The sequence below is a fragment of the Ascaphus truei genome, chromosome 6, assembly GCF_040206685.1.
Source record: "Ascaphus truei isolate aAscTru1 chromosome 6, aAscTru1.hap1, whole genome shotgun sequence".
NCBI classification, from domain to species: Eukaryota; Metazoa; Chordata; class Amphibia; order Anura; family Ascaphidae; genus Ascaphus; species Ascaphus truei.
Window position 1 is genome coordinate 67,107,866 of NC_134488.1, and position 14,894 is coordinate 67,122,759.

The following is a 14,894-nucleotide window of genomic DNA, read 5'->3' on the forward strand; positions in this document are numbered from 1 at the left end:
AGAGTTACACTGGAGATAGCTGGGGACACATTTATTTCAAAATAGTGCACTTTTCTGAAGCCAGGGTCACGTTTGATGTGTGAATGGCTCCCGATAGCATTAACACAGTTCCCTTTTAAATCACTCCAAGCCCTGTAATATTTCCTCCACTTTATTGGGAAAAGCAGCAGAACACAGATACTTGTGGATGGTATGTAGTGGTGATTATTAGTTAGAAACCGGTAAAAAGAGATGGCCTCACCATGGGGGATGAACAGAGAAGAGGTTCTGTACTCACTGTCTCCAGGGTGGAAAAGGAAGTGAGAGGCAGTGTGGGTAAAGGAATAGTCTAGGGGCAGACTATGTCTGAACAAACAGGAGGGGGGGGCAGACTAGCCCATTCTGGTGAGGATCTCAGAAACTGCAGTAGCAGCTCACTAATTCCATGCTAGGAGGCAAGAAATGCAACATTGTTGCAAGTTACACAGGCACAGTATGTGTGTAGAATTCCTCAAAGATACAGGGGAGCGCCAATGTTCACGTGATTATATGAAAAAGAAAGATAAAAGCAACATAGTGTGATACAGTCTCAGTTCTTTTATTTCTAGTGAAGAAGGTAATCCACTCACAATTTTCCTTTCAAAAATCAGGCATTACAGAGACACTTCTCTCTCTGTTTAGAGCAATGAGCATGGATATCCACAGGTGTAGATCCCTTTCACTTATTCCTCCACCACCGCACGAATACCCAGAAATAATAAGAAATACCAAAATTGCACTTTCGGTGGTAGGCTGCCAGTTGTTCCTTCTTTATTCAAGTCCAGCTGAGCGGTCTTCTCCGCAGGGGCTGTTGCCGTATTAGGTGGTGAGCCTCAAAGGCCAAACGCCCCAATCACACTGGGTCAATGCCAGTTGGCATTGGCTTTTTTTTATCTCCATGCAGGGCTACACGTTCCGTTTGAAAGAATATTTAACATTTGCAATGTATTAATGTACATTTTAGCCACGAGAAGTAATCACACCATCTTGGTCTCTTGAGCCTCCAATCAGATTAGCATTTTGCTGTTTAAACGATTTAAAATGTATTAATTTTCTTGTTGAACAGATCTAATTTTGTTAATTTAGTGACCTGATGCACAGCTTATTTGAGCAAAGTCTTTACCCACTGTTAAAAATTTTTCTCTTTGAAATCTACAAATACCTTTATGGAATGTATCAATGTTTCTCCATGTGGCTTCTAAAACCTTCATTCATGCCCACACTGGGTCCTGCCGACAGAACCTAAAGCCACACAATGACAGTGCTGAGAAATACACAGATCCACAATTACACTGGTAACTGTTCTTCTCTTGACTGAAAGACTGCTGTCATTTGAAATCCCACAGATTGAGAACTCAGATGAACATCAACATTGTACCCCAGTGCATGGAAGCGTCAAAGCATTGAGGATAGCGTGGTGACAGCAGGATAACTCCACCTACGTATGGAGAGATCGCTCCTTGATGGGGATATGTCAGATCAATTGTGATCTCATGTTACTCTTAAGCATTACTTGCCCAGGAGTTACAAACAGACTGTTAAGCATTAAGATTTCACTACTCAACTATGTTCGTAAAAAAAAAAAAAAAAAAAGAAGTTAATTATTCAGGGTCCATGATTGCTCCAAATCAGATAAATTATTTTATTCACTTATGCTTAACCCTTCATCTCACGTGATGAATTGTTTGCTGTGGCAAGTTTAATTTGTAGCACCCCCCCCCCACCCCATTTCTGAATCGACAGGACAAAGCTTCCCATTCAATTTTATTTTCTCAACGATTCCTCACAAAGGAAAAAAAAAAAACGAAAGAGAAAAATTAACCAAATCCCCGATGTTTCATGTAACAAGATTTTTCTATACACATCCAGCCAAATCCCCATGCCAGCCAATAAATTAAAAATTTACAGATTACAGTAGCTACACGCGAGGCACAGTTGCCTGTCACAGTGAGGGGCGCATAGGACTGGTTCAGAGGACAGAAATATTTAAACGTCTGTCAGAAACAGAAAGCATCCTGCAAGAGAAAGAGGACAAGACTGAGCGCGGAGGCATCCTGTCCACGTACAGCAGAGCAAGGAATTTCCACAGGAAAAAAAACAAATGTATTAAGGGAGAATAAAAATTATTCGACACCGAGTTCAAGCGGTATCGTTGGGGTGAGTGCTTTCTTTACACCCTCATCTCTATGTACTCGAGTGTGGCGAGGCCCTCCTCGTGAGTGCAGAGCCCCTCTTGTGAACACAGGCGTGCCCGGGGGCTGTCATGGCGTAGGAGGCGGGGAGAGTCCGACTCTTCCGATGCCAAGTCGGGAACATCGTCGGATTGCGCGTCAGAACTTTCCAGGTCGCTGCGGATGCTCTCGGGCTGCGCCAGCGTAATGTCGCAGGAGGAGACCGGGTTTCTGCCGGCCTCGTCGTCCTCCCCCTCCACCAAGGGGGCTGAAGCGTGCATGGATTCCTCTGTGCTGCTCTCGCTCATGAGCTGGTACCGGGACGGTTTGGCCTCAATGTGAACCTGAATCTCCAGGTTATTAACCTCCCTATGGAACAAAACGCAAACAGGTAAACTGCTGTATGTTATCATATGCTGCAGGTAAAGCAAAAATAGGGGGCAATTAGAGTGCAAGAAAAATGCTGATAAAAACATTTAACAACAATATGGTAGTGGAGGTAGAGCCTCTTCATTACTAAATGTGGTGTTACAAAAAAAATATTTATTCATTTGCACTCCAGCCCTTCGTTCATCTTGCTGTGTACTGCCATTTCCCCCTATTTTCGCTTTACCTTTCCATGCGGCAGGACGCACGCTAATGGAACCTCCTCCGGCAGGAATGCTGCGAGTACTGCGATACACCCTTAATTTGGGCGCTATTCGGCTATATTTAAATTGTGGAAGAATGGTTTATCAAGGTTTACTGCTGTTGCTCGAAAGGTTTTGTCCTTCGGAAAGCTGGTCCTATGAGTCTTGAGACCGCTGCATCCCAGTCTCTAGCCCAGCAGACCCCAGTACATGCCTAACTGTGAGCAAACATTATTCCTACTAGAGCCTTTTAGGTCTCCGAATACTCACGCATCTGAATGATTTCTAAATAAACCCTTAGCCACCACAGAAGGATTCCTTTATACATTAGGAACTCAGCCCCTTTAAAGCAGCAATTCAAGTTTTTTTCTTTTCTTTTCACATTGGATTGAAGCGGGGGGACTCTGGAGCTGAACGCCGTTCATTTCAGCTTCGGGGACCCCATGCATCCGGAGATACTTACCGCCGTAGGGGGTGCCGGTAGTCAATCAGCTACCACGGTTCACATTATGGCGGAGTTTCAAAGCTCCCACACCCTGCGGGCCAATAGGAAGCCGTGAAGTCATCAGGTTCGACTTCCTATTGGCCCCTGTGATACAGGAGCTTTAAACTTTAAAACACAGCTAGCTCAGCCAGAGCTGTTACCGGCACCCCCTTCGGAGGCAAGTATCTCCGGAAGCAGGGGGTCCTGGAGCTGAATTTAATGGGGTTCAATGAGACATCCTCATTCAAACCTGTGTAAAAAATAAAAAATGGCAAACAGCATGAATTGCTCCTTTGGCCGATATAATGCAGCAGCTAGTCTGAAGCACTGGTACTGGACTCTGTGCCTCCTTTATCTATAACTGCAGGCAGCGCACATGGCACCATATTGAGTACTTTCACAGCGCAGAGGGAAGACTTGCAAAGACAATAAATACAAATGTAAAGTACATGCTGGTTCTAGGAGAGCAGAGACTGAATAGCTCGGTCCCAAATTGCTCATTTAACCCTTTAGCTGCCGGAAGGCTCTGCAGTGCAGACACATCAAATTCCTATCCAGCATAAAAGGTTATTATGATAGACCATTTCTGGGCAAGTGTACGGGAATTAGGAAAGTCATAGATTTTGCATTCGCCCAGAAAAAATAATGGAGCCTTTAAATTGAGGGCACTGCAGCATTGCTAAATCAAGAACCTATTCTAAATAAGGTCAGAAAAGTTCTCAACACTGTAGAAGGCAAAGGAAGGCACCGCCGACCCACCTCTCTTGCGGGTTGTAAGAGCTGATGATTGAGCCGGCCATAGCCCTGGTGCTGGCATCGTCACTCAGAGCTCCCAGACTCACTGAGTCCTTCTGACAAGTCTCCTTCTGCAAATCAGCCTGAACCTCCAGCCTGTGGGGTCAGAGATATAGGGTCAGCACCCCCTGCCTACCAGACACTGTGCACTAGAGACCAGCACAGTCAGAGCCCAATGACGAGTTCCCAACATCACTCATATAAAGGCAGGATTCCCCATTCACCTTTTTAGTCCCCTGCTTAGCTCCCTCCAAGCAGAGTTTAAACCCCACAGAATCATTACAGCTTCCTGTAAATCTCTCCCTTGAAGGCCTGTCTATATATTTGCCCAGCAACCTCTTCCCTGCCTACTACTCCATCTGCACTCCTTACTCCCAGACTGCCTGCAAACCCTCCTCCCCACACATGGACTGAAACCACTCCTAAGACGCTATGCTAAAAACCAGGAACCCCCACTCCTGCCTGTGTACCCCCTTCGCCCTATATGTACTTGTCCCACCTCACAAATACAATGCAGCTGCTCTAGATGGGATCCCTGCGAGTCTGAGGCTCACATGAGAGGACGCAGAAGCAGCACATAAGGAGTGAGAGATAGCTGTGCTACCTGCAGTACTTGGCTCTGCTCCCAGTCAGCATGCCCCCAGTGAGAGTGCTTCCCGAGAACGCAGCAAAGCTGGCCGTCTCGCTGTAGTTGCCCTGCAGGACGCTGAGCCCGTCTGTGGGGCTCCCGCTGGTACTGAGAACGCTGGTGAGACCCTCGATGCTGCTCTCTCCGATGCTCGGGTTCTTCAGTGCACGCCACGCATCCGCCACTGGCACAGACAGGAAAGAAAGATGCCAGGCTTACATACCAACTAATACACCCGTATACACACCGTGCTGCCAGCTGCATCTGAACATATGCTACTTGCGAGCATGCAGCTACCTCTGGGGTTAGGAACCTGGACAGCACATTACTGAGAATGTGGTCTGTGACAGCTCATATGGGGAGGGAGACAGTGGGGTTTTACATGGATACATTGTAGCTGATGGATATATTTAAAAAAAAAACAACCTTGAGATTTTTCTCAATGCATTTCCCATCTTGTGCAGTTAAGAGGATAATATTTCCAATGTGCTCAGACTGACAGAAGGAAAATATTTTTTTATCGCCTTCTCTCCATGGGGGTTATTCAATAAAATGCGATCGTGCCGAACAAGGCCATATCACACGGATACGCCCATTTGAGGTAAAGAGAGCTCGTGAGGTAGCCCGGGATCAGAACGACCGTGCTGTAATAAATAACCATGCGTGCGATCGCTGCAGTTCTCACATCCGTGTCTTCCTGTGAAGGGTTAAACCCATTACCTGTGATTGGTCCATCGTCTTCGAAGTCTATCTTCACTCCTTTGCCGTTGGCGGAGCTGACTCCGCATCCGCCTCCACGGCACAGGGAGACTGGCACCACGCCGTACACATAAGCCAGCATGATGGGAACGCCAATCCCTGGGAACACACACATGGGAAGGCTCAGGACATGAGATGGGGAGGGCACACGCGACATGACGTCTGACCCCTGCCATGCAACACTTACCCACGCTGACTGCAGCCACCACAGGGGACGCGATGACAGACAGGATAACGCCCCCGGTGATCGCGAGGTTCTTCTTGTGTTTGGATGTCTTCTTGTTCTCATAGCGGCCATGGATCTGGAGAGAGGTGTTTGGGGGGGAAAGAATTGTCATTTTATACCTGCGAGGTGAGCTTGTCTTTGACATAGAAGTACCAAGCCCAAAAACCTAATGTCAACTGTACCCGAGACTGCAAGCGCTTCAATGAACAGCAGGACTACGAAGGAAAAAAGCCTCTAGAGGCTTTTTTCCTTCCTGCTCTGCAATCAAGTTGGAGGCACGCCTGCAGGGATCCCCTGCTGAAATATACTACTCTTCAATCAAAAAAGTGAGTGGACTTTGATATACCTACTGCTCTCTGATATTGTCACCATTTCTGTTCTGTGACTTACCTTAGTGTGGTAGGAGAACAGGGAACTTTCAGCCTATGGCGCTATGTTCCCCTAATACCCTATAAATCCCACTATTGGAAGCCATATAGGCAGTCACATACTTATGAACAGTCTATAAGGTTGACTGGGATATATATCCTTAAGAAGCAGTTTATCCTCACTAATAATTCAAGCAAAGAATATGTATCCATGACATATGGGACCTGTTATACAATATACCCGTTCTTATATCTGTTGCACCTTTTTGGACGGAAGTCCTGTTTTTCTATAACAGCAGGACTACATCTCCTCCTAAAATCTCTCTCGTTTTCCCATGAAATTTCGGATCAACTACAGTAGAAAGTTCTCCTCCTTACCTTTAAGTCTCTCCTCATCTGCTCCTTCCTACATATCAGCTTTGATCTCTTGTTACGCCCCTGCACGTCTCCTGCGCTCTACCCATAACTGTCTCCTCTTCACCTCTACTGCTCCCTGACCTGAAACCCTTTTCACTCAATGCCCCTTACTTATGGAACTCCCTCATACTCATAATAATAATAGTATGTTCTAGTATAGCGCTGCTAGTTTTACATTTCGCTTTACAGAGACATTTTGCAGACAATCCCTGCCCCGTAGAGCTTACAATCTATGTTTTTTTTACACCAAGCAACCTCTCCCCACCTATAAAGCTGCAGTTCAAGCAATATCCAACATGTTGTTTTTTTTTATAATAAATTAGTTTGGTACTATGAGAACACTTGTAGCATTAAAAAAAAAAGTAGACATTTTTAATGTATTTTAATGTAACAAGCATTTTTGTTCCTATAGCAACCATATACAAAGTCACATCCCCTTCCCCTTCTGAAGCAGCATCACCTTTTTGAGCCCTTGCCCTGCTCCAATTGAATAGAGTGCCTGCCTGGTCACATTATCTTCCTCAAAGATTTGGCTGGAGAACGGATCGATCAGCAACTTAGCTAATCACTTGTGAGTGAGTAGATTGTATTGATGCACATATTGAATGAAAAAAAAAACAAAAAAACCTTGAACTGCGGCTTTAAGACAAAACTTAAAACTCACTTCTAAAATGAAGCATTTCAATAGCCTGGACTCCTGGCTACGGTCCTCCATGCAGTCTCTCCTACAAACCATGGTGGGCAAGCACTGCCATCTACTGCACTTATTCCCTCACCTGCTGTCTCCCAACATACCACTTAGATTGTTAGCTCACTGGGGCAGGGACCCCCTTTCCTATTGTCTTACTATGTTGCACTTATTGTATTATAATTCTCTGTACTGTTTCTTTTTTTCAATCTCTTGTTAAGTGCACTGTGGGTGCTACATAAATAAAAATACACATACATTCGTTGAGGGAAACAGCACAGAGGGGGATAATAAATGGATTATACCAGAGGAACCCCAAAACAAATCCCCAGGTTATAGGACACTGCACACGCACCTTCCTGCCCACATACACTGGTATTCCGATGACCATGGCAGGAATGGCGATGCCAGCAATCAGCGAGATCCCGACTGGAGCACCAATCAAGGTGCCCAGTTGCCAGATAATCTTCTTCTTCTTGCTCCATGGCTTCTTACCCCAGAATGTGCACCCCGAGGGGCTGGAGGTGAAAGACTAGAGTTAGGATGCGACCGGTACTCTGTGCCCGGAAAAATCAGGGGTGGGGGATTATCCGCACGTGTCCCGTGAGCTGCTCACTCACCTGAGGTAATGCAGGTCCGAGATCTCCTTCATGCATAGCCAGCAAAACTCACAACCGCACACGGCGCAGGTCATGTGATTACAGCTACCATCATTCATCTTGATGATATACGCGCTGCAGCGGGGGCATGGCTTCATGTCATCGGCTGCAGGGAGGGGGTGTACACAAATCAGAGAGAAGTGTCACACTGAGCGTACACAAGCAGGGACAACTCACTTACATCAGAAGCACCCCCATTTAGAGTTATTCTTCCCCAACAATAACCCGATTTATAGTTTTCATAAATTCCCAAAGGATGTTAAAGGAGTGATTATTTCCTTTACTTGGCTTCTGTGAGTGCTGTGATAATGTAACAGTTAACTCATCTCTGGACTTGTCTTTAACCCCTCCACTGCTAGAGGGTCCTCGTATTAGCGCTCCCCCTCTTCAATTAACAAAGGTTGCTAAATGGGATTGAAGCTACTACCCTCCTATAAATCCAAGAGAGGCAGCAGCAGATGGTTCTGTGATGCCCAGTTATCCCTGCAGCTCACAATGTCTCCTCCCATACCACACTTACCTGACCCTGACTCCTGCCCGTAGCTAATCCCGGAGGGGTGCTTCGTGCGCACCCCCAGGGCCTGCGCCCGCTGCTGTCGCGCCATGTCGCAGGTCTGGTTTGGATGCCACACATGTTTGCAGTGATAGCAGAACTCTGCCTGGCAGCCGTCTCTCTCGCAGGTCAGTCTGGGGCAGCTGGCACAACCATAGGCAATCACTGCATAACTGAGAGACACAGACAGGGTTAGGTCACAATCCATAACATCTTCCATATACAGCTTCCACTTTGTGATATATATGTATATATATATATATACAGTGGTTGACAAATCACCAAAAAATCTACTCGCCACACAAAAAAATCTACTCGCCACCTAGTACCAAACGTGTGCTGCTTGGGCCAATATTTACTCGCCCGGGGGTTAAATCCACTCGCCCGGGGCGAGCAAATGTATAGGTTTGTCGAACACTGTATATATATATATATATATATATATATATATATATATATATATATATATATCACACACGCACACAGCTCAGTGATTAAAGACACTAACTGCAAACAATTAAACAGAGTTTGAATGAGAGGAACCTTATTCAATTCCTGGTACAGACAGTCCTCGGTTATCCAACGGAATCCGTTCTGGAAGTAGCGTTGGATAGTGAAACCGTTGTAAAGTGAGTCCCATGTTAATCAGTGGCGGTTAATCATTCCGGCGTCGAAAAACAGCCCAAAGGGTTGCATTGTAAAGCTTTGGATATCCCATTCGTTGTAAAGTGAAATGTTGGATAGCGAGGACTACATGTATTAGTTCCTTGTAACCTTCGGCAAGTTACTATCTCCCTGTGCCTTAGACACCAAAAAAATATTGTAAACTCATCTGGGTAGGGATTGTGACTATAAAAATGATGTGCTGTGTACAGTTCGCTATACTGTAATTGGGAAGCACTGAGTCCCATTGGGAGAAAGGCGCATGATATATAAAAAAATGAGTGTGATTATAGATCTATACACACACACATCTCAAAGCTTTTGTATATATCGCGCACACACACACAAATGTAAATGGCCCCCTGCACCTGCCCTCCCTCACTCACCCGCAGTCGGGCGCCGGGCACCACCTACAGTCCGGGTCTGAGGCCAGACAGCGGCGCAGCAGGAACTCCTCATACTTGCGGGTGAGGTGCGGGTCCCGCAGGATGTGCCGCACATGCTGGGGGCTGAGGCGCTCGGCGCACTCCGGGCAGCGCAGGTTAACGCGGCTCTCGCTGATCTCGATGCGTAGGTACTGGCGGAGGCAGCGCAAGCAGGAGCGGTGCCCGCAGCTCAGCAGTTCCGGTAGCTCCTCGGGGGGCTGGCGCACCAGGCACAGTGGGCACTCTATGAGCTCAGGGCTGGAGGGAGTGGCGGCGGGCCCGGGGGAAGCCGGGGGGGATGGCGCCGGGGACGGGGGAGGAGAGGGAGGTGGCACCGGGACTTCCTGTGGGACTTTAGTGCGGGACCGCCCGGGAAACACGCTGGGGAGGGACAGCAGGAGGCGACGGCGGCGCCGGGCCCCCGGGCAGGGCGGCGGCTCCGAGGAGCCCTCGGTCATGGTGGAGACATCGGGACCGTCCGCTTCCGGTCTGTCAGTCCCGAACTAGGAAGTGAGCCAGGGCTTCGAATGAGCTGCGCGTGCGCGAATAGAGGGTTGTTTTACGTAACTGAGACCACGCCCACAAAAGGGCAGTGAGCATGCGTAGAAGGCTGGCAGAGGGTTTTTAGGGACTGGCGGCTGTGCGAGCGCGCTGGATGACGGGAGCTTTCAACGTGTCATGTGCTGCTGGACAGGAGACACTGTCAGAGCTGTTACTTTCCACACACCACCAGGCGTGACCTTTAGGCTGGGGCCATGGTACTGCAGACCATGCGAGCAAACAGATTGCTTTAAGGCAGCGTTCGCGTCCATATGGCGTGCGGTAGCAGGAGGAAATCGGTTAAACTGATTTCTCAGCGCAACAGACAGGTCACGTGAGTGGTTCTCCAGCTCCATGACGTCACTGACACGCCCACAGTCGGCATACATACCATGGCCAAAACGTCACGGCCGCGCACACCTCCGCACGGACAAATGCACCATGGACCTGGCCTTACTCCCTGCACCAGGACTGAATCAGTAGGGAAACTCATCCTGCTTCTATAACCTAATGTAACAATATCTTATACTATATAATTGAAAGCACTGTATGCCTGCCTGTCTGGATGTCTGGTGTCCCTAGGGGAAATCTCATTGGTCCCTTGGGCAGCCCCCGCACACCTCTCATTGGCCTGAGGCGGAGTGACGGGCCAAAGGACACACAGTGACACACACACACACACACACACACACAGTGTCACACACACACACACACAGTGTCACACACACACAGTGTCACACACACACCTCACCCCCCCCCCCCCCCCCAAGCTCATCCCCCCCCCCCAGAGCTCAAACCCCCCCCCCCAAGCTCACACCCCGGCGCCGCTACAGTCAGCGGGGGAGCGGAGCGAGCGCCCGGGACACAGCTGGGGAGCGGCCACAACACGCTGCCTCCCGCCTCACATCCACTTGGCAGCGGCCGGATGGGTGAGGCAGCATACCCACGGGCCTCGCCGCACGCTCCTCGGCACCGCCTCACCTCTCCCACCCCCCCTCACAGCAAAGCCCAGCCTACCCGGCGCCGCCTGCAACGCTCCTCGAGGCGGGGGGGGCTCCCGCCAGCCTTGCAGGAGGGACCCCACACATGCCCCGTGCTGCTCACCCCCCCTCCACATGCCCGTGCTGCTCACCCCCCCTCCACATGCCCGTGCTGCTCACCCCCCCTCCACATGCCCGTGCTGCTCACCCCCCCTCCACATGCCCCGTGCTGCTCACCCCCCTCCACATGCCCCGTGCTGCTCACCCCCCCTCCACATGCCCCGTGCTGCTCACCCCCCCTCCACATGCCCCGTGCTGCTCACCCCCCCTCCACATGCCCCGTGCTGCTCTCCCCCCCTCCACATGCCCCGTGCTGCTCACCCCCCCTCCACATGCCCCGTGCTGCTCACCCCCCCTCCACATGCCCCGTGCTGCTCTCCCCCCCTCCACATGCCCCGTGCTGCTCTCCCCCCTCCACATGCCCCGTGCTGCTCTCCCCCCCTCCACATGCCCCGTGCTGCTCTCCCCCCCTCCACATGCCCCGTGCTGCTCTCCCCCCCTCCACATGCCCCGTGCTGCTTTCCCCCCCTCCACATGCCCCGTGCTGCTCTCCCCCCCTCCACATGCCCCGTGCTGCTCTCCCCCCCTCCACATGCCCCGTGCTGCTTTCCCCCCCTCCACATGCCCCGTGCTGCTCTCCCCCCCTCCACATGCCCCGTGCTGCTCTCCCCCCCTCCACATGCCCCGTGCTGCTCTCCCCCCCTCCACATGCCCCGTGCTGCTCACCCCCCCTCCACATGCCCCGTGCTGCTCACCCCCCCCTCCACATGCCCCGTGCTGCTCTCCCCCCCTCCACATGCCCCGTGCTGCTCACCCCCCCTCCACATGCCCCGTGCTGCTCACCCCCCCTCCACATGCCCCGTGCTGCTCACCCCCCTCCACATGCCCCGTGCTGCTCACCCCCCCTCCACATGCCCCGTGCTGCTCACCCCCCCTCCACATGCCCCGTGCTGCTCACCCCCCCTCCACATGCCCCGTGCTGCTCACCCCCCCTCCACATGCCCCGTGCTGCTCACCCCCCCTCCACATGCCCCGTGCTGCTCACCCCCCCTCCACATGCCCCGTGCTGCTCACCCCCCCTCCACATGCCCCGTGCTGCTCACCCCCCCTCCACATGCCCCGTGCTGCTCACCCCCCCTCCACATGCCCCGTGCTGCTCACCCCCCCTCCACATGCCCCGTGCTGCTCACCCCCCCTCCACATGCCCCGTGCTGCTCACCCCCCCTCCACATGCCCCGTGCTGCTCTCCCCCCCTCCACATGCCCCGTGCTGCTCTCCTCCCCTCCACATGCCCCGTGCTGCTCTCCTCCCCTCCACATGCCCCGTGCTGCTCTCCCCCCCTCCACATGCCCCGTGCTGCTCTCCCCCCTCCCCCCTCCACATGCCCCGTGCTGCTCTCCCTGCAGCTTCCCCCCCTCCACATGCCCTCTGTCCGGCTCCCGTCCGATCCCCGCCCCTCTGTACCAGATGACTGCAGGGTCCGTCTCCTGGCCTGCACGAGGAAGATGCTGCCGACTGTAAGGTAAGCAGCTCCCCCCCCCCCCCCCCACACATTCCTTCATCTCCAGCCTGATCCCTCCGTACACACACACACACACACACACACACACACACACACACACACTATATATATCTCTATATATAAGACACACACATGTAGGCACACACACACACACGTACACGTAGACACACACGTACACGTAGACACACACACACACCTATACAGACACACGTAGACACACAGACACACGTAGACACACAGACACACGTATACACACAGACACGTATACACACAGACACACGTAGACACACGTATACACACACAGACACACGTATACACACACACACACACTTATACACACACACACACACACGTATACACACACACACACACACACACGTATACACACACACACACGTATACACACACACACGTATACACACACAGACACACGTATACACATGTATACACACACACGTATATACACACACACGTATACACACGTATACACACACACACATAGGCACACGTATACACACACACGTAGGCACACGTATACACACACACACGTATACACACACGTATACACACACACACGTAGACACACACACGTATACACACACACACACACACGTATACACACACACACGTAGACACACGTATACACACAGGCACACGTAGACACGCAGACACACGCAGACAGACGTAGACACGCAGACAGACGTAGACACGCAGACAGACGTAGACACGCAGACAGACGTAGACACGCAGACAGACGTAGACACGCAGACAGACGTAGACACGCAGACAGACGTAGACACGCAGACAGACGTAGACACGCAGACAGACGTAGACACGCAGACAGACGTAGACACGCAGACAGACGTAGACACGCAGACAGACGTAGACACGCAGACAGACGTAGACACGCAGACAGACGTAGACACGCAGACAGACGTAGACACGCAGACAGACGTAGACACGCAGACAGACGTAGACACGCAGACAGACGTAGACACGCAGACAGACGTAGACACGCAGACAGACGTAGACACGCAGACAGACGTAGACACGCAGACAGACGTAGACACGCAGACAGACGTAGACACGCAGACAGACGTAGACACGCAGACAGACGTAGACACGCAGACAGACGTAGACACGCAGACAGACGTAGACACGCAGACAGACGTAGACACGCAGACAGACGTAGACACGCAGACAGACGTAGACACGCAGACAGACGTAGACACGCAGACAGACGTAGACACGCAGACAGACGTAGACACGCAGACAGACGTAGACACGCAGACAGACGTAGACACGCAGACAGACGTAGACACGCAGACAGACGTAGACACGCAGACAGACGTAGACACGCAGACAGACGTAGACACGCAGACACATGTAGACACGCAGACACATGTAGACACACGTAGACAAGCAGACACGCAGACACGTACACACACACACATGGAGTCATACACACACACGTATACATACACATCATGTATACACACACACACATGTATACACACATACATGTATACACACACACACATGTATACACACACACACATGTATACACACACACACATGTATACACACACACACATGTATACACACACAAATGGATACACACACACAGACGTGTAAACACACACACACATGTATACACACACAAATGTACACACACACACACGTACACATACACACACACGTACACATACACACACACGTACACATACACACACACACACATGTATACACACACACACACATACAATGTATACACACAAACATGTATACACACATGTATACACAGACACACGTGTGTATACACACGTATACACACACACACACACACTATCCCCAGCACCACCACATCAGCACACCGGTATCCCATGCCCCCCCAGCACACTGCCATTCTCGGCTCCCCACCATTCCCAGCCTCCATCAACACCATCAGCACCCACACATTGGCACCTTCGCACCTCCCCCATCGGCACCCCCACATCAGCACCCCCACATCAGCAACAAACCCTCCCAAATCAGCACACCGATACAATCACCATCAGTACAGCCACAGCAGCACTACCACCGCACACCGCCATGGGCCGCGTGGACCACTCCCCACCCAAATGCCACCCCCACACCACAAACATCCCGGGCAACGCCGGGGCTCTCAGCTAGTATTGTATATTTTTACAGTATCTGCCAGTTAGACTTTTGGCTATTAAATTCAAGAACTCCCTCATTCCCTTCTTGATGCTCCTCGCTATGTATTATATTTATTTATCAAATGTTTTACCAGGAAGTAATACATTTAA

At 50.9% G+C, this 14,894-nt stretch overlaps 1 protein-coding gene across 1 annotated transcript; it reads right to left on the reverse strand.

The window, feature by feature from the left end:
- Positions 1 to 1,640: 1,640 nt before the first annotated feature.
- On the reverse strand, positions 1,641 to 10,018 carry RNF19B (ring finger protein 19B). The gene is made up of 9 exons (XM_075604718.1): positions 9,445 to 10,018; positions 8,363 to 8,568; positions 7,804 to 7,948; positions 7,539 to 7,701; positions 5,672 to 5,786; positions 5,446 to 5,583; positions 4,702 to 4,909; positions 4,062 to 4,193; positions 1,641 to 2,558 (listed from the first exon to the last, which is right to left on the reverse strand). The coding sequence occupies exons 1-9, from the start codon at positions 9,939 to 9,941 to the stop codon at positions 2,189 to 2,191; spliced, it is 1,974 nt and encodes a 657-aa protein (XP_075460833.1). The 5' UTR covers positions 9,942 to 10,018; the 3' UTR covers positions 1,641 to 2,188.
- Between the last annotated feature and the right edge of the window lie 4,876 nt (positions 10,019 to 14,894).

Excerpts from the sequence above, each read along its gene's own strand:
- RNF19B (XM_075604718.1), bottom strand. The coding sequence starts at position 9,941 with ATGACCGAGGGCTCCTCGGAGCCGCCGCCCTGCCCGGGGGCCCGGCGC. Across the intron at positions 5,787-7,538 it reads CAGTGTATGTGGGCAGGAAG|ATCCATGGCCGCTATGAGAA; the intron begins GTGCGTGTGCAG and ends ACCTCTCTCCAG. Across the intron at positions 5,584-5,671 it reads GGTGGCTGCAGTCAGCGTGG|GGATTGGCGTTCCCATCATG; the intron begins GTAAGTGTTGCA and ends GTGTGTTCCCAG.